The 24,375-nt window shown below is 39.6% G+C and overlaps 3 protein-coding genes across 6 annotated transcripts in view; 1 reads left to right on the forward strand and 2 right to left on the reverse strand.

The window, feature by feature from the left end:
* Window positions 1–18,013, reverse strand: part of LOC118208013 (class I histocompatibility antigen, F10 alpha chain-like) — a 30,911-nt gene extending 12,898 nt beyond the window's left edge. For 3 of the 4 annotated variants that reach the window (XM_035382271.1, XM_035382265.1, XM_035382269.1), the window contains exon 1: window positions 17,894–18,008. In XM_035382271.1, the coding sequence (XP_035238162.1) occupies window positions 17,894–17,954 (61 nt within the window). In that variant the 5' untranslated portion in view covers window positions 17,955–18,008. Of the gene's footprint in view, window positions 1–13,990; window positions 14,252–17,893 lie in introns of all 4 variants that reach the window. The other variant, XM_035382270.1, reaches the window with a different exon arrangement.
* On the forward strand, window positions 1,655–9,285 carry LOC118208026 (signal peptide, CUB and EGF-like domain-containing protein 3). The gene is made up of 7 exons (XM_035382292.1): window positions 1,655–1,766; window positions 2,206–2,373; window positions 2,955–3,119; window positions 3,517–3,714; window positions 4,745–4,897; window positions 5,932–6,011; window positions 6,447–9,285. Exons 1-7 carry the CDS (start codon window positions 1,694–1,696, stop codon window positions 6,597–6,599), a joined length of 990 nt encoding a protein of 329 aa, XP_035238183.1. The 5' UTR covers window positions 1,655–1,693; the 3' UTR covers window positions 6,600–9,285.
* Window positions 9,706–24,375, reverse strand: part of LOC118208018 (DLA class I histocompatibility antigen, A9/A9 alpha chain-like) — a 41,481-nt gene continuing 26,811 nt past the window's right edge. The window contains exons 7-10 of the mRNA XM_035382280.1: window positions 12,942–13,232; window positions 12,645–12,761; window positions 12,523–12,558; window positions 9,706–10,982 (exon numbers count right to left, since the gene is read on the reverse strand). The gene's annotated coding sequence lies outside the window, so the exon portion shown is untranslated. The remainder of the gene's footprint in view (window positions 10,983–12,522; window positions 12,559–12,644; window positions 12,762–12,941; window positions 13,233–24,375) is intronic.

Below are 24,375 nucleotides of genomic sequence, written 5' to 3' on the forward strand. Positions count from 1 at the left end.
ACTCCGCTCTGCGGCAGCAGGGCGGCTTGTAACCCCTCCCACCCGCCCAAAGGGATCACAGAGCTTCTCCACCCTAGCTCCCCAGTGGTGGAACGAACTCCCCGTCTCTCTCCGAACCTCCCCCTCACTACCCATCTTCCGCTGTGGCCTGAAGACTCATCTCTTCAGACTATACCTAGACTAACCACCACCACACTGTATATTTCACTCTTTTATATATAAAAAATAATAATAATAAATTTAAAAAAAAAACCCTTTCATGACACTTGTTACATGTTGCCCCATCCCAGCACTTTCTTGGTAATTTGTATTTGTCCTAATACTGTAGCTTATTCTTCTGCCTAGTTGGCTTTGCAGAGGTCAGGTCAGAATAGTGTTCACTGTGAACTGTGTTCTTGGTTAGAAATAGCTGTACAAAATAAGTATTGTACCTTACTGAACCTTTTTGTACGTCGTTTTGGATAAAAGCGTCTGTCAAGTAAATGTAATGTAATGTAATTATTTACAATCTGTCTCTGTGTGCCTGTATTGAGGTCCGTCTGAGTTAGATCTCTCAGTCCGATCCCGCTCACCTTTCACCCCCAAGACAGGTCAGGGATGGGTACCATTGATATGTGAAGCTTTTCAAACACTGTCGGCTCTCTTGTTCCGACAAACGTGGCCGAAGAAAAAAAAATGAAACATTACTTACATACATCCATATACATATATATATTTATAAAAGCAGAATCATTCAAGTATCAAAATACAGATCGCTAGGGATTACTTCACAATCCAATACCCTTTATCTCATTATAGTCATTATCAATATTACAGATTAGTCCCAATGTACTACCCATCACAATTAGCAAATGTGCAAACGCCAGAACTGAGCCAGGCCAATGAACCTCCAGGTGACTGCTGTCTATACCCTCAACCCACAGCACCATGAAGTACCTCTGAATGACACAGCATTTCCAAAAGACATGGCAGAAACCCGGCACAGTTCTGAGGATCTGACCCTGTTTTTGTTGTTGTTTTTTTTGTTGTTTGTTTTATGGTTCAAATTGGAGCGTAAAAAAGACAAACGAATATGTGTTTTGAATATCATTCGCTAACTTTATCGATAGATGGCTGGTGTTATTCAGATCAGCAAACCTCACGTCAGCCTGAAACGGTTCCAGCATCAGTACAGTTAAAACATAAAATGAAAGAAAACAGCTATTTTACATTAAATAAAAGCTACACTCCTCTTTCTTTTCTTTAAAAAAAAAAGAAATGAAACCAAATCTCCGTTCTTTGTAGTGTCAAACAAGCTCCAGTCCACAGCAGTAAGGAAGCCCACGAGACAAGCGTGTAGTCAGACTTAATAGCACAATCAATGCTATAAACAATCAGGTTACAGTGTTAAAGGGGATTCCTTAAGCTCACAGGCTCAAAAATCTTAAAGGACTGGTGGTTGAGCCTGGTAGTACCATACTTTCTGTTCGTGACTTAACCTCGGGGCTGTGGCTAACAGTACCTTTCGTCTTGGACACAATTGTACCGTCACAGATCTGCCCATAGATGCAGCTTCAGCTGAACCTGGATTTTAAATTCATTGCTACATTTAAATGTTGTTCTCTTCCCCCCTTTTCTTTGTTGATTAGGTCAGCTACGCGTGGAAAAAAGCACATTTCCACACTGGACAAATTATTAGTTGTATGTTTTACATATGGTGCATGCTGATTTTGCACAAATAACTAGGCACGGCCCTATCAGTGCCCGCAACATCACTTCCTGTGCAGGTAGGCTGCATAGCCTATAGATGGCGATGTTTCCTTCTAATTTCTTCAAATGAATTTGCAATCGCTCATTCCTTTAGAGACACAGATGTCACTTTTGTTACTTATGTCAGTGTTGTCCTTGAATTTTCTGAATTGATGTTTAGGACACTTATGGACAGAGTGTTTTATGGGATTCAGTGCTTCATGCATATTTATAAATACAAATGCCCTTGGAACCTGTGACCTGTTTCATTGTTCAGTTTGATGTCTCCCTTGGGGAAATTGTGATATTTCAACCATTTAATTTTAAAAGAACACAGCAAAGAGTGCTCTATCCCACAGCAGCTCACTGAATACACACTGTTATCTAGTCACTGTACGTGAACATTATAGTGAGTAGACAACTGGAGGACCGTGCTTTGTTTTCCGAACTTTGAACCGTTTGCTTCTCCGAATGCAGGCCAGTGCCCGACGGGGTACTACTCCAGTGACGGGTTTAAGCCCTGCCAGCCATGCCCGCAGGGCTCCTACCAGCCTGACCCGGGCCGAACGCTCTGCTTCCCCTGTGGAGGGGGGCTGAGCACCAAACGGGAAGGGGCCAGCTCCTTCCACGACTGTGAGGCCAAAGGTGAGCGACCCAACACACCAGACTGGATCAGCCTCGCTGTGTGGCCTCCCAGTACTGTGGATTATTATCTTGCATATGGACACTTCATTCTGATCTACAGTACAGCCAGTCGGAAGCTGCAGTAGATAATATGAAGTTAGATTGACTGTTGTAACTTGTAAAAACAACAGCAGTCATAAGCCTTTTAGTATTAGCTTGCTAAATTGAAATGTTTCTAATGTATTCAATTTATGTGGTAAACGCAGCACTGATATGTTTGAATATAGTCACACATTGCTATCTATAACAAAGGACATAACTGGGCACTGTCTCTTAGCAAGAGAAAAGTTACGCTCTACATTCATCATGTACAGTATTTACAACTCTTGTGTAGAGGTGTGAGTTAAAATTATACTGAATCATATTGTGTCCAGTTAACAGGGAACTCTGTCAGTGTTGTGGGGTAATGAGATAATGCTCCTGTAATGAATGTATTAAGGAAATGTTCTGAGAATGACACATGATGGCTAGCTGATGTCTCACGTGTGTGTGTGTCTGTGTGTGTGCATGTGTGTGTGTGTGTGTGTGTGTTCTGCCTGCAGTCCAGTGCTCTCCTGGGCATTACTACAACACCACGGTTCATCAGTGTATTCGCTGCCCTCTTGGCACATACCAGACTGAGTTCCGGCAGAACTACTGCATCTCCTGCCCTGGCAACACCACTACCGACTTCGATGGAGCTCACTCTTGCACCTCCCAGTGCAAGAGTGAGTGCCTCACACACATGCTGTCAGACTTCACCACCACACCCCGTTCATTGGCACATATCAAAGCTGTTTAATACACACTTCTATAGCATGTTGCTATATATATATATTTCTGTATGTGAGAATTATATTACTACCCTAGGCCTGCACAGAAGGCATGGGTTGCTGTGGTTTATTCCTGTGGTACAGTTTAGAGAGTAGTAGAAAATATTTCAACATTACCATACCTTGAGACTCGATAAATACTTGTACAGTAATGTCAAAATGTTGTCTTCTACACATCACGCTTCACCAGTCCATGTTTGAGGGTGCCTGTTTTCTTCCTGTTTTGTTAACCGGTGTCACACCCTCCTGTGTCATATGTGTGTATGTGTGTGTGTGTGTGTGTGTGTCGCAGATAGGGAGTGTGGGGGAGAGATGGGCGAGTTTACTGGCTATATTGAGTCGCCCAACTATCCAGGAAACTACCCCGCCAACGTGGAATGCACCTGGAACATCAACCCCCCGCCAAAACGCAAGATTCTCATCGTAGTGCCCGAGATATTCCTGCCCTCAGAGGATGAGTGTGGAGACGTACTGGTCATGAGGAAGAACTGTGAGTCATCGTCACACCTACGCCCACCCTGAATGTGACAATGAACACCACACCACATTTACGGTCAGAAGGGATGTGTGCGTGTGTGTGTGTTTTTTTTTTACATGGCTAGTTGGTTATTTCCCTGTGAAGTATCTTTGTGACAGTGCCTGAAACAAGTAATACAAATACAGCTAGACAAATTGAATTGAATTGTAGCCATCTCACGCCTTCTCTCTGTACCCCAGGCTTATTATATTCTGACTCTCTATTCAGTCCAAAGAGCCTGCTGAATTAACAGGCACTGTGGAAATTCTTCACAGCAGCATAACTCACATCTGAGTGGGAACACTTCTGACCTGATCTGACCCAATATGGCTCTCTCAGACCTGTAGCCATTACTTTTAATGAAGAGAACCATTCTACTTCTAGTCATTCTACTTCTGTGCCTTTGTTGTCCCAAGGTGCACTCCATTTAAAGTAAATAAAGGATAAATAAGAAAATAAATAATTATGGAGCAAATTTCTTCAGTCCTTTTATGTAAACTAAGGAATTAGCATTTATAAGGACGTGTTGGGGGTTCTGAAGGAAATGTTTAGTTCAGGGATCCAATGTCCCTTGGAGGACTAGTGTGTGCACATGTGTTTGGTACAAGCATTTATTCTGGGTTAGTGGCTACACTATTTACAGTACACCAATCCTGGTTCATATACACCCATGGCTACTTTATTTCAGATCTCAGTAAGCATTTTCAGCCGGGATGCATGTGCAGTTTTGCAGCTGTAATTCTTGCCTTAATTAAAATAGTCAAATCAAATAAATGACTGGGGATAATGAAACAATTAGGAGCAGGAGCTGTGCGCGAATCAGCCCTGGCTGTTGTGTTACCGTGATTAGGGTGTAATCTTCGTTAGCGCTGCGCCAGTGGGGATATGCACGTGGGCGTGGCACCCGGGAGACCCGTCGCTGAGCTTGCTCTCTGCCAGACGAGTCCTCCTTCGTACGCGCTCCTTCCCCGACTGACGGCAGGTCCCGCGTCGCCCCCTACAGGGTCGGCCAGCTCCATCACCACGTACGAGACGTGCCAGACGTACGAGCGGCCCATCGCCTTCACCGCCCGCTCCCGCCGCCTCTGGATCAACTTCAAATCCAACGAGGCCAACAGCGCCCGCGGCTTCCAGATCCCATACGTCACCTACGACGGTACGCACTGCTTGGCCACTCCCCCTATACCCAAATGGAGTGGACTTCAATATATAAAGATGAAATATATTAATTCAAATTATATATTTTTTGTATATTGCAATACTGCACAAAATATATGGGCAAATCTATGTCATTGCCACTTTCAGATATTGCTGGGAAATATGATAAATATATTTCACAGCAAAAACTAAAAATATATGTTAAATGCACAATATAGAAAGTTTTTATCATGTGAAACTAGTCCAATTTTAAGATATTTGTTTTTATTCATTTCACATGATTCACAAGAAATCAAAATGGCAAAATGCCTAAATGAAAATATGGTTTTTCAGACCACAAGAATTGTGGTCTGAAAAACCATATTTTCATTTAGGCATTTTCAGCCAATTCAGCCAATTTTCCAAAGAAAATTAATCTCTGACAGTCATGAATCTTGCACTGTATCTGGGTTATGTTCATTTTTGTTCTGTCTAACAAAATTAAGCCCCCTTTATTTGAGGTTTGAGGCTTTTTAATGTAAAACTTTCTGGAAAAATACTTTTCCAGATAAAACCACAATTTCCTTTGCTATTTCACTGTTGATTGACAGCTCATAACAAACTTAATCCTTGTATTTTAACACAGGAATAGCTGCTGACCAAATATTTATGGAAATTATGAAAGCAGATAATAGTAGATACGTAACAACTTAGAAAGCAAATAATATAACAAATAATAATATAATTTTTGCCTGTTTTAGCCTGTTTTATATGTTGCTACCTCTAAAAGTATTTATTCTACTTTGGAAGCCAGCTTGCTTTCCTGTTTCTTGTTTAGATTGCTAATAGGCAACTACAGTACCTCCTGAACTATGCAGCATAAGGACCGTGATTCAGAGGAATTCCCAGATCTACACACACTTTCACACAAAATCTGCCAGAGAACAGTCAGCAAGGCCTCGGTTAAACAGTGGCTTAGATATATGGCAGTAGAATTTGTCATGTCAGTAGATGTGGTTTGGGAAATGTCAATGCTTTGTTTTTATGTTTCAGAGGACTATGAACAGCTGGTGGAAAACATTGTGAGGGATGGAAGACTCTACGCCTCTGAAAATCACCAAGAAATCCTCAAGGTGAGAACTCAAGGCAACAAAATGCAAAGACCAACCATCCAAAACAATGCTATCCCACTGTGTTTACACACTTAATATAATCAAAATATAGTATCTACACCTCAACATCATCAAACACTGTATAAATAAACCAAGGCCCTTAAACTCATTAATAATTCCTGTTATAGAGTGACAACAGCATTTTAACATCAACCAAACACTACCTCTCTCAGACATTAAACTATTTGTGAATGGACGTCAAACTAAACATTTTCTCTTCCTGTTACCTGATGTTGTCTTAGTCAGTGCATGTATTGTCTTCCTGGGTCACTCTGTGCAATGTGAAGAAAAACAGCAAAGGAGACCCTCTAACTTTTAAAATGGCCATGTTGTACTGCACACAGAAAAGTCTGAACGCTGTTCTCAGGTGTTTGCTGGTTCTCCTTTTCTCTGCAGGACAAAAAGTTGATAAAGACCCTGTTCGATGTGCTGGCCCACCCACTCAACTACTTCAAATACACGACCAGGGAGTCCAACGAGATGCTGCCCCGCTCCTTCATACGCCTCATCAGCAGCAAAGTCTCAGAATTCCTGCGGCCATACAAGTAGTCCCCGGGTCCGCCCTCCCCCAACGCCACCAGGCCCCGCCCCATACCTGCAGGGCTCCTAGCAACAAGACAACACGGAACTTTTACTTTCTCCAGCGGCTTTGAAAACATACTTCACTATGCAGACTTTCATGTTTGGCTTTGTTTTTTGTTTTTTTTTCTCCCGCTCCTCCCTCCCTCCAATCTGCCACTCACAGCAGAGCTTTGCCCATCAAAATCACATCACACGTAGACTCGGTTAGACTTTTGCGTCCCGTATGAATATTTGTGTTTATATGTTGTTTGTCTGTTTGTTTTTGTTTTCATTATTTTTCCTTCCTGAGAAGAAACCCCCCCACTGAGCATTTGGCTGCTATTTGCAGATGGGTCCACTGTCCCAATAATCTCTTATTACAGTAATAAGGGAATATTAAACATTTCAAAAGAAATGTCTTGCTTAGCCAGGGTGAGGGAGAAGCAAAGTGCTTTTCTTTTCATTGAACATCTAGGAATACTTTGCCAACCAAGCAGTGATGAATTATTATGAATTATGAATATTAAGAGATGAATGTAGTGGCCATTTGGTAAGCCCTATGAATGGGATCTACACCTGGCAAGTGAGAACAGGCCTCCCTAAAAGAGTGGCTTATTATGGATATACAGCCACCAGTTTGGGCCCAGCTCCAGCTGTTACCAAATCCCAACTCATTTATCCTTTAATAATTTTACAACATTCTATGACCTCTACCATTCTCTCCTGAAGTAGGGTCTTTTTTTCATTTCATAGCATTCAAAGCCAAATGTTACGAGCTCTTAGAGCAATTTTCTTATTAAGATATTGCTGTTAAAACAGTTGATTTTTTGTATCTGTTCGGTTCGTTTGTGTTGTATTATTGTCTGTTGCTTACTTTTAGAACAATTATTTTATATTCCAATTAACTAACTTATCAAAGCGAAAAAATATAGGATTGTTTTTTTTTTGTTTGTTTTTTTTTCGAACATAAAATGAGAAAATCTTTGGGAAAAGAAAACAGAGCTGTATGTGTGGGAGCAGTGCTGTCATAGCACTCCACACTGTGAAAGAGGCCGAGAGACGTCTTTGCTGCTCGCTCCGAAAGGTCACTTTAAAACTTCGATCTCGTCTTTTGACCTTGCGTTTTAGCCTCCTTCCCTCAGGAGGACCCCCCCCCCCCCCCCCCCCCCCTCCTGTTTCTTCACGAGGAAAAAAGCATCGTTGTTATGAAAGGCTGCATTTAAAGTGGCGATTAAAGGATAGACCGGATTCTGGCACACGTACGCAGGTCAGTTATCGAGGACGGTCAAGCTACGATCCCAGGACCGTGATAACGAGTTTATTTTGCGTGCTGAGAAAGGAAACTCTTTCTATGGTAAACCGGTTTCGTTGTTTTCAGTGAATGTTGTAATTGACGAACGGACTTAGACGAGGGTTGTGCCCGAGGGTTGACTTCCCCGGAGCACGACCCTAAACTACGTACTGCCCTCCTTGCCCCCCTCACTCCCTAATTCCAAAGACATAACTTCTCCCCTTCCCTATATCTCAAAAATAGTCTGTCCCGTTAAAGCCAGCTCTTCCAAAGACTGCCCCCCATGGCAGGACAAATGATTATCTTGTGCACTAGATCAAGACTTGTCACCCTACCTTTGTTGTATGTGCAATGAATTTAGTCTCCATATGTCCTTTTCTGTGCATAAAAAAACCAAGAACAATATTTAAAACTGCCAAAACTGTATAATGGAATGTCTTCATTTTATGTTTTGAAAGAATTTATTCTTAGGAGTAATTATAAGATATAGTGACTAGTTTTTGATTTTGCCTTTTAAAAAAGAAAAGAAATCTTGCATCCCTTACACTGAAATTCACAAAAAAGATTGAATAATCAGCAATGTAATGTACATAAATGTATTTCTGAATCGACACCAGTTATATTTTGAGAACGACTCCCTCTGTAATTGTTTTTGAGATGCCCTTTGAACAGAACATTGATTTCTGTACTTGTTCAGTATTTGCTTTCTCACTTTCAGGAGTCAGTTAGTACTTTACACCAGATCGTTGTTTTCATTGTGAATACAGAAGATGTAACTCTGGGTGGTGCACAAGTACAACTACATCACCAGCCAGTGACCCGTGTAAATGATTGGTGGTTCAAAGACAAAAAGAGGCAAGGATGTTGGACTCCTGGACAGACATTTCAGTAGAGGCACAGATGGTTGTCCTTGTCATGCTCACCCATTAGCAGAGAAGCTATAGTAGGAATGCCATTGATGTATTCTTTTGAATGTTCAAAAGGCCAACCTTCAAGTTTTCTTGTTGCTTCCAGTATTTATATCTGCTTTGTTTTTGGTTATTTCTTCCTACATATCACCATTCAACCCACCCCCCTCCCCCCCCCCCCCCAACCCCGTCTCCTGCCTTGACTCCATCTCCCCACACCTTCTATTCATGCCATTTCCCTGCAAACTCAAAATATCCCCCTCATCCTTTTCTCTCTGAAACTGAACACATGGATGTTTTTTTTTTTGGGTTTGTTTTGTTTTTCTTTTGCTTTTTTAAATAAGAGTTTGCTATGATTTATCATAGAGTCGATAATGGTATTTGCACTTGAAAATTGTTATTGCTCATGTAAAAAGTGTCTGGATTTTGTATTTTGTCTTTTTTTAAATGAATGGAATTGGTGTTCTTAACCTCGTGGAAGCTTTCATGTTTTCATTCAATACCCTTTGCATATCAAAACATAATTTCATCAACAGAAATCTGCACAAATCTGCAAATTACTGTTACACATTTAAAGCGTATTTAAATGTACAGTCATTTTAATGTAAAATGTTCATGACACATAGGAGCCAGGAGTAGGTCTTTGCCACTTGGGAGTTGACGCATGAATTTTAATATTGTGCTGTCATTTTGACCGAAAAGGACACGTGTCATCGGTACATTCATTTAACAATGGAAAAAAATAAAACGATTCACAAAATTGACAAATTAGAAGTGAACCTATGGTGGAAAGTAAGCTAACTTGTGGAAGATGGATCTGTGTCTAATTTAAGGCCCAGCAGCTCTGTAATTTAAGAACTGCCCTTGTGTACAAAGCAGAAATCATTTCCACGCCTGTTTAACAAAAGATTTTTATTTGTATCTGAACATTTGCAGAATGTTTTGCCGGGTGAAAACATCTGTATTCCACTTTATCTTCAAATGCAACATAATTATGATCACTAAACACTACTACACACTGCCAGCCAACCTGCAGACATTTTCTTTATTTTTAGGATTTTGGATATTTTTTCAGGATTAAAATAACATTGTGTAAATTTCAGGATTTACACAAAGCTATTTGAAGCTCTAATTCCATGCAAGGATATAAATACTGCTATAGGCTATGTATATCTTTGTGTGTGTGTGTGCGTGTGTGTGTGTGTTTGCCTTTGACACAAACACTCTGTTAGGTTTATTTGTGCCACAACCACCTCTGGCCAACACAATTCAGTTATCTTTTCATTTTTTTGGAATGCTTTGAGGCCACAATAACACCCTTTGTCAAGTCATGATGACCCTGTAAACGCTACCTCTCTTTCCTGGGCTCTTAAACAGTCTTCCCTTCACAGGAAGCAAACGCAGAGATGCCTAAGATCAGACCCAGAACTGACACTACAAACATAGAATGGCACCGGTGTTGCTGGGTCTGTAAAACAGTGTAATGAGTAGTGCATCAAAATTTCATTGTGATTATTACATAAAATAATAAATTTTAAAAAATGTAAGGTATGAAAACAGATGATTTATGCTTTGTAAATGTTAGTCATTTCATTTTTCAAACCCTCAGACTCGCTGTTTTCCTAATTTTCCTAACCCTAATTTGAGCCCTAAAACTTAATTGAAACCATAGGTACTTTTGAAAACATCTAATTACTCATTTAGAATTGATGAAAAACAAAGCTAAAATCATGAATTAAATAATACAAATGCAAAATAATATGGTTGAGGTTATTTAAAAAATAATCATTTCCCTGAAAAAAATATGAATATATTCTAAATCTATTTATGGTCAAAAACAAACCCATGTCCTAACCTTTCTTTAAGCTGCTGAACACAACTGTGAATTGCCTCAACCCTCAGACTCAACTTTCATTACCCTAACCTTAATTGAATTAGTTAAATATCTGATTTTTCCATTAAAAATAATGGAAACTGCAATTAAAAAAATAAAAAACGTATTTGAAGTGATCTATTTAAATCTGCAAATATACAAAGCTATATAGTCAAAATAATTGGATAATCCAAACAAAACAAAATCCAAACAAAACAAAAGTGCTGATCCGTCTTCTCCTCTGTAGCACTAGTTCACTGTTCATGGGTGGTGAATCGTCCACTGGCTCGGCCAAAGTTCTAACAAAACAACACAAAAAGGAATCCGCAGCATGCAAAAGCAGATGATTAACCAATGATAAACTTAGTTGTGTTCTTGTAAATCTTTTAACAGAACTGAAAGTTAATAGTTTAAACTAGTTCTCTCCGTGTAGCTAGTGCTGTGTCTCTTGAGCCGCTTTTCCACCGCATGGTACCAGCTCAACTCAACTCTACTCAACAGTTTTGGTTTGCCATCGGGCAAAAGTTGTAGATAGTACCTGGCACCTGGTACTTTTTTTGGTATCACCTCCATCAAGGTTCCAAGCGAGCTGAGGCGATACCAAAAGATGACGTGAAAACTCTGCAGACCAGTAGAGTCAAGTCGAGTTGAGCTGGTACCATGCGGTGGAAAAGCTGCTATGCAGTGACTTCTGTTGTTCTGTTCAAGTAAGACTGACCCCAATACTTTTCCATAATGTGCCACTAGTGCCCTCTGCTGGGGGAAACACAGCTACTATGAAACAGATAATTACCCTTTATTGGCAATGTTCATATTGAGTGGGTTGCAGTAGCAGCAAGTGTCTTGAATAATACAAGTTATGTGTTGAAAGCAACACATAAAGACTTGATGGCAAATGCATTTCATTTAACTTGCAATGCTTCCATCATGACACTTGAGTGACCAGATAATCACAAATGCAAAATAGCTTAATTTCATTGCACTTAATTTTCTCAGTAACTGCATTCACAATAGATCTGGTCCATTTTTCAAGTAAGGTAGGTAAAGGCTAACGAACATGCTGCCCAGATCAGTGAAATTGTGAAGTTGGTGTTCTACACAAAATTCAAAAATACGTCTAAGCAGATATACCATTGGAGGAAGACGCATCGCGCAGCTGAAAGTGAGAGCGAATGACCAACCAGCCGGGGTTGCAGGTGCACAATGAGGCATTGTCATCCTGGATGATGCTAGCATGGCCCAGACAATACCAGACAATGGGGCTATCCATGCATTGGAGCAGTACTTTAACATGACGAGCTGCCAGCAGCCCAAGGGCCTTTACTAAGTGCTCTACAGATGTGCAAAGTTCAGTGGGTTTTGCTATGCATGAATTTAAGTTGCATTGGCAAGAAAAGTTAACAAATAAAACTAAAACTAAAACAAGAGTGGCTCCAGCACCTGCGGTGCTTGCCCCCCCAATAATGAAAACAATATATTAATAAGATAATACGCATATGGGATGTTGACAGTGTCGTGGCAATTGCAGATAGCGGTCTGCATGTCCATTGAAGTGCACTTCAATATACCACTTTACAGCAAACACACGCACCAATAAATGTAAGGCACTTGACTATTTTATAGCAAGAGAACCATAATTACCAGAGTCTGCAATTCCATTGAATACTAAAAAGAAAATTACTCATCCTGACCAGGTACAATAAAGGATTTCTAAATGATAGAGGAATGTGAAGCTGGGTCTTCAGACTCTAAAACTGAGAGCACAAACCATCAGCGATACATCTTCAGAAGGGACAGAACAGTATACTCCTCTGTAAACATTAATATTTAGACACTTACCTTTAGCAAGCAAGTATCCAAAGGAGGTCTAGATGCCTGTAAAAAGAGAAATTTATCAGGAAAACAATATTACACCCTTTCCCCATTCCACACATACCCATAAATACCGGTTATGCCCTCACCTCTGCGTCTCTTCTTATAGACGATAAACGCACGGATGGCAAATATCAGAACCAGAACCAGAACCAGCACTACAACCACAGAACTGATGACTGCAACATCAGCACCTTCCCCTGATTCTGTAAAACAGTGTAATACATTGACAAAATCAGAAAGTAAATTGGTTAATGTTTATGGAAAGTAGCAGACTTTACAAATATGCACTTGCACAAAACGCAATGTTCTTCCACCCTGTCCCACTGACTCCACAATAATACAATAATGTGCTGCAGAATATGTACAGTATTTACGTGCATTACCCCAGTTGATGTCCAGCTTGTTGTCCAGAGCAAGGTGTGTGACAGAGCAGGTGTAACGGTGTTTCTCTCTCGCTGTCTCCGAACTGATACTAAGGGTTCTGCTCGTCTGGTACGTCCCGTCTCCGTTGGGTAACACCGCCCCAAAAGTGAGCTCCTCGTCTGGAATGGGACGGTCGTCTCTCAGCATGGTCAGGTTGATGTGCCGGGGGTAGAAGCCAGTGGCCAGACAGCTCACCTTCACCACTCCAGTCTCCCTGCATGTCTTCTGGATTAGTCTGACTCTGGGCCGCTCTGAAGGGGGAAACAACAGTGCATCAGCCAGAGAAGTAGCTGTTATACAGGGACACAGGGAAGCTGAGATTCCTCACATGGGATGGAAATATACAAAAGTTAGTGAGAAAAATGACAGGTTATTGCTGTGATGGGGGCTGGACCTTATATAGCCGAATGCGGTGCTATCGAGTAAATATACCTTTCCTCACATCCACAGCACTGCAACATACAAAGACACTGAAGCCCAGAAAAGGTAGTTGCAATTTAGCCAGAAAATCATTTACATATGAAACATAACAAAAAATAAGAGAAAACAGCCTGGTCATACAAATCATTAAAACTATAAAGGGCAGGTCTGGGCCCTCCAGCAATAGGTCAGACCAAAGAGCCTCCCTACCAAACCAATCAGAACTGCAACATATACTAAGGTAACAAAATAAGGTAAAATATATAGTGAAATGCAAACCTATTGGGATACAATTTTTCCTGGCCACAGGAAATGTAACAGTACAGTAATTCCACACTGTACAGTATCAGGGTGTAATGAACATGCATTTTAGTCAGGTGTATGTTGAAGGTTATAATCCTTACCTTTTCTAAGCACAATGTTCTTTTCTCCTCTGCGTCAGCAAACAGGAAACTTACCAGTATGGCAAGCTGGCATGCTACGGACAAACCATGGCCCTTTTGTATAATAGTGTAATGAAATTTAATGTAGTGTGCTCTTCTGAATGTGGACGGGGCCTGAACTGAACACCTGCTCGCACTCAGCTCACCTTCAGTGTGATTGGCAAAGAACCTTTCATGTGCGGGATGTTTCATGCCACTGTAAATGACTTCTACCGCAATGTTTGCACCTAGAAGCATAATATCTTCAACTCCCTTTGTGGAGCTTGGTTGGCTTCGAGAGATAATTTTCTTGATGTTGCTGTCATAGTACAGCACCTGAAGATCATCCACAAATGCCAAAATACTGAATTCTGGGAATTTGGTCTGCCCGTAAATAAATGTTGAAAACGCCCAGATTGAGTGTGAACCTGTGGGGAAACATACCAACATTCATTAGAAGAGTTGCTGAATTATATTTTAACAGTTAAACTATATGTAAATTCAAAAGACAAATTTGATTTAACTTCAACCTTCAGACATGCCTAGCCAAACCGAGTTAGCGAGAAAAAAAATGGCTAGCTGCTAGCAGACATCAGTCGACATATGAGACCCACGTCTCTTCATCTTCTGGATGTCAGGTGATCCTGCTCCATACTACTGGCTGCAGCAAGGGGACGTTGGGGGAGGGGAAGCAATGGACCGGGGAAAGCGAGACGGGAATAAAGCCTATTTGAGAGCGCTTTCACACCAGGATCGTTTGGTCCAGACTTATTTGATGCCAGGGAAATTATGATTCCCCCATGCTGAAGCTATCTTTTCTTTAACATGTGTAATAGCTTATTAAACAATGCAAATGCTAATTTCTAGTCTCTGAAGTATAGTAGATTCCATTTGAGGTGAAATTTGACTTAACTTGCATTTTAACTTTCAGTAATATTCCATGCAAAATGTCCTCTAACAGCAATTGATGTCATTCAACTATACTACACACACACAGCATTACAATAATCATTTTTATTACTTCTTATTCCTTGCTTGTATTGTAGGCGAATTTTAAGGCAGGTGACGAAACAACATCAACTGGCTGACTGGGGCAAAAGTACCAAGGTAAGTACAGAGTTTGGGAGTAGATTTAATGGTATATTTATTTTTGTGCAAGGAGTGTGCGTACTCAAGTGCTAAATTGGTATTAGTAATTTGGTGACTGCTGCTATGTTGCTATAAGGAGACTCTGGGAAACGCAGCCCAGAGTCTCCTTAGCGCTACGTGCGTCGTAAGGTATCCCTTAAGCTCTTCCTTTAGCTCTCGAGCTGTTTCCCAGCGTCTCCTTAGCTAAGGTATACCTTTAAAAGGGTGGTCTGAGGCACTCGTAAGCTGTCCCTTAGCGATGCGCTCCGCGGTTTCAGCCTTATTATGCCAACATTTTGCTTTTCAAATCAACAGTTGTACTACAGTGCGCATCTAGCAGCACATCGGCATGCGAAAATTAGTTTAATATTTACTTTACGAAAAGTAATTATCCAATCAACGTGTCTGTGCATAGCAAGTCGTGAGAATGTTGTCGTTTTACCTGTCTATCCCCATCATGATGATAATTAATTATAGGGCCTATCCATGATAATAATCCAATTTGTGAAGAGAAAAAAAAAAAAAATTAATTCAATACGTAGTGGCGCTAACTTAGGATATGGCTTTTCTGACTGCATACCCTGTAGAAATTAGTTCGTTTGTGTGTGAGTCAATGATCACACTGACTTGGAACAAACCGCCGGTTTATTAAGAATATAAAACCTGTGTGTGCAAAAACAACGTTGAGTGAGTCTACTTGCATGACCGAACTAGAGCACGTTGATTGGCCTAGCCATAAACACACATACAGGTACAGTGGCTCATAATGGACAAACATAGCCAAATGATCTACATCCCCTTCCTTTAGCTCACACCTCCTATATAAAACAAAATAGCACTGAGTAAGTATCAACATTACAGAACATTTTTCTTACCCTGTTGTTTTACGATTTTCGGTAAACAACCCAATAATGATATTCTTGGTTAAACTTAAGATTATCCAACAGCAAATTAAGGTGGATGAACAAATCACAAATCAAATGCAAAAATGATCGTAGATGAAAGGCAAAAGCGCGTCTGTGGAAATTGATCATGATGAATTATATACCGGGTGCCTTATGAACAATTTCCACAGACGCGCTTTTGCCTTTCATCTACGATCATTTTTGCATTGCAGAGAAAAGTTCGCGGGAATCAGTGCAGTGCAGTGATATGCTGCTACAGTTGCCTATATATTGTGTGACAAAAACAAATTAACATTAGACCTTTGTTTCAATAAGAACAAAATAATTCACCCATATGTAGCCTATATCCTTTTCCCCGGGCTTCCACGAAGTCCCAGACTATGGCTTATATGTCCCGATTGATGCTTTTTATTTTATCCATTGTAGCCTATATGTATGTATTTATTGAAACTATCACAAGGTCTCGTCTTAACGGACTCTTAAAGAGATTAGCAGATAATCTCTAGTAGGCATAGCTTCCTCTTCTGCAATATTAGATTGATGTAAAATGATTATGACAACACGTGTAATATTAAAACGTCATTCACAAGCCTTTACAAGTGAGACAATCGATTTGCTTGGCATCGATTGATAAACTTTTCAGCACCACAGTGAAGGCCAGCTCCAATTTACGATGTACCTTTAAGTTGTCCCTTAACAGTTATACTGTATGGTATAGTATACGGTATAGTCTGGGAAACACTCGTAAAAAAGCGGTTTCCCTTAAGAAGGTATACCTTAAAAACCTTCGTAAAACGTTAAGGTACATTGAAACTCGGAAACGCAGCCCAGAATCTTTAAAGCCCTTTTTCCTTTTTTTTTTTTTTGCATGGACAATGCATGTAAACTCTGTCATTGAGGGTGAGAGAGACAGAGAGAGAAGGCTTTGAATGTGGACCCAGCTCAAATTGTATTGTTAAATAAAAATATAAAACATTCTAAGTACTATTTTGTCATGGTAACTGAGTTAATTTAGCAGAAGAGTGTCCCTTTTAAAGTGCAATATGTAACTTTTTAATGGCTTTAAAAATTCTGTTCTGTTACATTCTAATTCTACTGAGAAGCATGATACAAAAATTACCTAAGATGCTTGATTAATGTATTTTTTATTAGCTATTTTTATCTGTATTCATTTCTGGACACTGCAGCAGCTTGTGAGACTGCTCCTCTCGTTATAATCATAATCGTCATTAGAATGCAGCCCTCTTTGTCAGCTGTAGCAACTGTAACCTAACTCTCAGTTTTGCTAGCTCACTACATTCACAAAACCTTAAAAATAAACACTGTCACTTTCGTTTTCATGGGAAAAAATCACCATGTTGTAGTATGGAAATGGAAGTAGCTGAATCACTCAAACATTTTAAATGCCATAAATATAGGCTATATTTATTTTTTTGTTAATTCTGTTTATTTTCATGATAACGTTACATATTTATCACATTTATTTGTTACTTTTCCGATCAGACAACTGCATTCTGACTGCATACCACTTGCCCGAACAGAGTTAGGATCCGCCATGCCCCGGCAAAACCTTACCAGCGGATACGTTGTGTTGTATAGTTAAAATGAGCTGAAATTCAATATATTTCTCAGTAAACGGGAGCCGCTATGATTTCGCTGACGTAGGCCTATAGGCTAGATCTGAAGTTTGCAGAAGTAGGCCTAGGCTTAACACGCCTTTTATAGCCTACGTTACCAATCTTAAATTCACGAATCGGTTTGATTTGACCGTAGAACAAAACTACGTTGCTAAGTATAAAGATTTTTTTTTATACATAAGACATTCACATGATAACAAGTAACGTAGGCTAATTACAAATTCGCTAAACCAATCCGTTTCTACCAACTGGAATGCTTTTTTACCCGCACAAACATCCACCGCTGTCAAGTGGGTGGTTTGCTTTCAACCAAGCTGGGGATCTATTCAAATAAATCAATAGCTATAGGCTAAGTTAAAATTAACATCACGTAGGCTACATGAATACATAAATATTTTACCTGTGTTGACAACAGTTACTGTCGCCTGTAAAAGAAAAAGAAGCGCAGTTATTCGTTTCATAACGTCTTCCGACGTATCCCTTGCTTCACGTGTGAACTCCAGTGTTGTCGTTCGCGAACGATTCGTTCAAAAGAATGAATCTTTTGGGTGAACGAAGTGTACTGAATCACTTGGCGAAACGTTTCGTTCGCGAACGTGAACTGGTAGTTCACTGACTGACTATCGTTCGCAGTTCAGTGATTCGTTAACTGAACTGCGGTATGGAAATATGGATAATAAATGGATAATAACCGAACATCACTGTCAAGTGTGCTGTTTATTTTCAATGAAATAACAAGCCTTAAAAAAAAAAAAAACATGTCTCAAAGTAGCCAAGGCATGCCTTAAGAGCATGGGGGGCTGGACGTTGGTGACCGGGGGGGCGGGGCATTTATAGAATTTCCCTACAGAATATGTAATAGCCAAAAAACCAAACACTTTCTTTCCCTATTTTTCATAAAATGTTTTTGTTTCGATTTTATTTCATACAATTTAGTTTGAAAGAATGCGTTTCCATGTGGCCATTTCACTTCAGTACATTTCCCAAAGTGTGTTGTTTTAGATGCGGATTTACCGTGACTTGTAGTAACGGCTGCATGAAATACAAAGTGCTGATATACGTTGGCTAAGTAGGTCACGTTTTCTAAAAATGTCGTCGATAAAATAGTAGCCGTGGCTAGCCTACTTTGAGACATGTTAAAAAAGTGTTATTTCATTGAAAATAAACAACACACTCGACAGTGATGTTACATTATTATCTGTTTATTATCCATTATTCCATACCGTACCCACTCCCCTCCCCAGAGACTCCTCGCTCTACAATGGAGTATCAAAAATTCCAAAATGACAATTAAGATAAATGCACGCCGTTCTTAAAAATTACATAAAATAATCAAATCAAAAAATTAAACTCAACTAGATATTTAAAGTCCGGCTTCCCAGGTATTCATGAAAATGCGTTTTCACAGTAGGAATCGGGATTCATGGGATGGTAAAATCCTCCAAAATGTTCATTCAATTTTATACATACCACTTTTTTAAAATTCAATAAAATTATGAAATCAAACCGTTTTCTGCAAAGTCCAAAATATTCTTGAAGACCTTCCCAGGTGTTCATGTACTGGATTTTGTGCATTTTCACTGTAGCAATTTGGAATTATGGGATGGCACAAGATCATAAGAAAACTTTCGTTATGTCAATATCACCAGATAAATAAGGCCTCCGTAAATTTTAATTTTAGAGAGAGGAGTTGGCGCAGTGTGGAAGGGAAGAAAAGAGAAAAAATGGCGTGAAGACGCTGTAGCAGTGTACTGGTATTCTTGTTGAATGTAAGATAGCTAGCCTTCCAGGGAGAGATAAAAGCTACAGCTAAGCGGTGCAGTGTAAATTGGAGTAACAGCCTATCCGTACCTTTCCCAGGGAATAAACCAGTCAGAGGACAAATCCTTGTGTCAGCTGGTTGTTTCGAGATATCCGCTAACTCTACAGAAACACTGCAAAGACAAAGCGCTTACACAGCCTTACAATTCTGCTGAATGATAGGAGTGGAATATTTTCCAGGTGTGAGAATGAAAATATTGCTCTGTACTCGTAAAATGTACGTTGTAGGATTCCAGAGTGGGGAGAACTTAGCACCACATCACACACTGAACACATTCTGAGGTGACATTCTCTTTTGATAGTTCACTTACCACAGAACAAAGCCACAACCTACACAGGAATTCAGCAGACTGAAGATCCGACTCTCTTACATGACTCTCAGTGCACCCTCATGCCACACCAGAATAAACAGCCCCAAGCACAGGAAACGACTGGTAGGAACTCACCAAGCATGAGGCATAAAGTTTCAGATTGCAATACAGTTCCCTTTACACTCCAAAATAACCCTCCAAGATACACACCACAGATTCATAATTAACACAAATTAAAATAGAAAATGAATTGGAACTGACATCCTATTAAAGTTGTTTCACGCAAATAAATCAAGCAAAAAAAAAAAACTTTGGTTGCCATTTTTATCATTTACTAGTTGTACAATTATGAAAAATAATAATTAAAACAGACTGGAAGCCCGAGATTATTTACAGTCTGTTTCTGTCTGCCTGTGTTGAGGTCTGTCTGAGTTAGATCTCTCAGTCCCATCCCGCTCACCTTTCACCCCCAAGACAGGTCAGGCGTGGGTACCATTGATATGTGAAGCTTTTCAAACACTGTCGCCTCTCTTGTTCCGACAAACGTGGCTGAAGAAAAAAAATGAAACATTACTTACATACATCCATATACATATATATATTTATAAAAGCAGAATCATTCAAGTATCAAAATACAGATCGCTAGGGATTACTTTACAATCCAATACCATTTATCTCATTATAGTCATTATCAATATTACAGATTAGTCCCAATGTACTACCCATCACAATTAGCAAATGTGAAAACGCCAGAACTGAGCCAGGCCAATGAACCTCCAGGTGACTGCTGTCTATACGCTCAACCCACAGCACCATGAAGTACATCTGAATAACACACAGAATTTCCAAAAGACATTGCAGAAACTCGGCATAGTTCTGAGGATCTGACCCTATTTTTTTTGTTGTTGTTTGTTTTATTCAAATCATCTTAATATGCGTTTTGAATATCATTCGCTAACTTTATTGATAGATGGCTGGGGTTATTCAGATCAGCAAACCTCACGTAAGCCTGAAACATTACTTTCTGTCCGTGACTTAACCTCGGGGCTGTGTACCTGCTAACAGTACCTTTCGTCTTGGACACAATTGTACCATCACAGATCTGCCCATAGATGCAGCTTCAGCTGAACCTGGATTTTAAATTCAGTGCTACATTTAAATGTTGTTCTCTTCCCCCCTTTTCTTTGTTGATTAGGTCAGCTACGCATGGAAAAAAGCACATTTCCACACTGGACAAATTATTAGTTGTATGTTTTACATATGGTGCATGCTGATTGTGCACAAATAACTAGGCACGGCCCCGTCAGTGCCCGCAACATCACATCCTGTGCAGGTAGGCTGCATAGCCTATAGATGGCGCTGTTTCCTTCTCATTTCTTCAAATGAATTTGCAATCACTCATCCCGTTAGAGACACAGATGTCACTTTTGTTACTAATGTCAGTGTTGTCCTTGAATTTTCTGAATTGATGTTTAGGACACTTATGGACAGAGTGTTTTATGGGATTCAGTGCTTCATGCATATTTATAAATACAAATGCCCTTGGACACTGTGATCTGTTTCATTGTTCAGTTTGATGTCTCCCTTGGGGAAATTGTGATATTTCAACCGTTTAATTTCAAAAGAACACAGCAAAGAGTGCTCTATCCCACAGCAGCTCACTGAATACACACTGTTATCTAGTCACTGTACGTGAACATTATAGTGAGTAGACAACTGGAGGACCGTGCTTTGTTTTCCGAACTTTGAACCGTTTGCTTCTCCGAATGCAGGCCAGTGCCCGACAGGGTACTACTCCAGTGACGGGTTTAAGCCCTGCCAGCCGTGCTCCTACCAGCCTGACCCGGGCCGAACGCTCTGCTTCCCCTGTGGAGGGGGGCTGAGCACCAAACGCGAAGGGGCCAGCTCCTTCCACGACTGCGAGGCCAAAGGTGAGCGACCCAACACACCAGACTGGATCAGCCTCGCTGTGTGGCCTCCCAGTACTGTGGATTATTATCTTGCATATGGACACTTCATTCTGATCTACTGTACAGCCAGTCGGAAGCTGCAGTAGATAATATGAAGTTAGATTGACTGTTGTAACTTGTAAAAACAACAGCAGTCATAAGCCTTTTAGTATTAGCTTGCTAAATTGAAAATGTTTCTAATGTATTCAATTTATGTGGTAAATGCAGCACTGATATGTTTGAATATGGAAACACATTGCTATCCATAACAGAGGACATAACTCTGGGCACTGTCTCTTAGCAAGAGAAAAGTTATGCTCTACATTCATCATGTACAGTATTTACATCTCTTGTATAGAGGTGTGAGTTAAAATTATACTGAATAATATTGTGTCCAGTTAACAGGGAACAAAAAACAAAGTCAAAATCATGAATTAAATAATACAAATGCAAAATAATATGGTTGAGGTTATTTAAAAAATAATAATTTCCCTGAAAAAATATGCATATATTCTAAATCTATTTATGGTCATAGGTACCCATGCTACGAGAGAAATTTTTTGGCTCATCCAAAATCAAAAACAAACCCATGTCCTAACCTTTATTTATGCTGCTGAACACAGCCGTGAACTTGCCTCAACCCTCAGACACAACTTTCTAACCCTAACCCTAATTGAATTGGTTAAATATCTGATTTTACAATAAAAATTGATGGAAACTTAAATATCAATTCAATTAAGAAAATAAAAAACGTGTTTGAACTATTTAAAAAGGTATTTCACCGAAAATGTGCAAATATACAAAGCTATATAGTTAAAACTATTGGAAAATCCAAAATCGAAGACTAACCAATGTCCATACCTTTTCTCGGGCTTCTAAACACAACCCAAATTTTGCTTCAAACACTTCACTTCTCTTCACTCTTAACTTTTGCCAAGGCCTAATTTGAACCCGAACCTAATTCTGAAAACCTGAAATAACATCAATTCAAAGATGAAAAAACCACAAAAATGTATTGAAATTTTTTCTTTTGTAAAAAATAAAAATACAGTACTGTGCAAAAGTCTTAGGCACCCTAGATTTTAAAATATAATAGTATATATTAAGTCTTAAATGTTTATTTTTTGTTTTCTGCATTTGTGTGTCAGTAGAAAAGAGCAAATTTGAGATTTCCAAACATGAATTTTCCAAAAAATGAAATTTTACAGATACATTTTTGTATTTTGTTAAATAAAGTAATATTTTAAGTAATAGACTACTTTTCAGATAAAAACTCGATCAAGGGTCTTTGGGATTACCTGGAGAGCCAGAAGCAAGTGAAACAGCCAACATCTGCCGAAGAATTCTGGCAAGTTCTCCAAAATTCTTGGAACAACCTACCAGCCAATTTTCTTATAAAACTGCCGGACAGTGTACCTAAGAGAATTGATGCAGTTTTAAAGGCGAAGGATGGTCACACCAAACATTGATTTTTTTTTTTTTTTTTTAAGTATTTACTGCTCTTTATATTATTGACATTTATAACGTTTCATTTCATAATTTTTGAAAGCATCTTAGCTGTACAGCATATTTTTTTACAGGTGCCTAAGACTTTTGCACAGTACTGTAAATATTTCACTGAAAAAATATGTTACACATTTATGTTATAAAATCTGGATCATCCAAAGTCAGATGAACCTTTTCTTAAGGTCCTACAAACAACCCTTCTCTCACCTCAATCCTGTAAAAAATAGATAAGACTGTAGTCTTTTATACAAATTTGAAAGCGCTGAAATGCTTAACATGTCTTTTGTTCATTTGAAAGGGGTTTGAATTATGTTTACTCAACAGCCACAGTGAAATAAATGAACAAAAATGTGTAAAGAACCTGAACGTGCTCCTCCTAATTTGTATGTATGCAGCTGAATGTTAAAAAATGTGGACAGTTCATGTGTATTTTTACAAGACTTATATTTTAATAGGCAAAAGCATTCAGTCCTCTTGAATAAAAATGAAATAAATACGTTAGCGTTTGAGGTGGTCGATACACGTCCGCCTCACGTGTATGAAAGATGCATTTTTGAGTGCAAAGATATGAAAGATGCATTTTTGAGTGCAAACATTCCAAATGAAAAAGCAGACAAATCCATTACAAGCGTTTATAAATCTGCATTAAAACAATGGCAGAGAAGATCAAGCAGCTTTGAATGGCATAGCCATAGACAATTTTTGTACAATTAATTTGTTCAACAATAAATCAATTACATTTGAATACAATTACAGTTATTCTTAAATCACAGTTATTCTTGCTGCGTACCTTGATGGTGTACAGCAAATTACAGCTTGATAGCATACAGCATCATACAATGGCTTTTGAAATTTTCAGGATGATTTTAACAATGCAGCTGCCTTTGTCCTGGATAATACAACTTCAGGGAGGTAGGGAGGGATGAGGAGAGGTGCAGCCTGAAGAGGTGAGTCTTCAGTCGTCCCTTGAAGTGGGTCAGTGTCTCAGCTGTTCTGACCTCCACGGGGAGGTCATTCCACCATTGTGGGGCCAGAACAGACAGGAGACGTGTTCGGGAAGCGCAGGTGTGAAGAGGGGGAGGTGCCAGGCATCCTGAGGTAGCAGAACGGAGGGATCTGGCTGGCATGTAGGGTTTCAATATCTTGTGGAGGTATGCTGGGGCTGATCCCTTGACTGCCTGGTATGCTAGGACCAATGTTTTAAATTTGATGCAAGCTATAACAGGCAGCCAGTGGAGGGTAGTGAGCAGGGGAGTGACGTGGGAGTGTCAGGGGAGGTTGAAGACCTCACAATA

This window comes from Anguilla anguilla, chromosome 11, assembly GCF_013347855.1.
Source record: "Anguilla anguilla isolate fAngAng1 chromosome 11, fAngAng1.pri, whole genome shotgun sequence".
NCBI classification, from domain to species: Eukaryota; Metazoa; Chordata; class Actinopteri; order Anguilliformes; family Anguillidae; genus Anguilla; species Anguilla anguilla.

Coding starts and splice junctions, on each gene's coding strand:
- LOC118208026 (XM_035382292.1), top strand. CDS start 1,694: ATGGTGCATGCTGATTTTGCACAAATAACTAGGCACGGCCCTATCAGT. Junction 3,715..4,744: donor ACTGGTCATGAGGAAGAACT/GTGAGTCATCGT, acceptor CGCCCCCTACAG/GGTCGGCCAGCTCCATCACC. Junction 6,012..6,446: donor ATCACCAAGAAATCCTCAAG/GTGAGAACTCAA, acceptor TTTTCTCTGCAG/GACAAAAAGTTGATAAAGAC.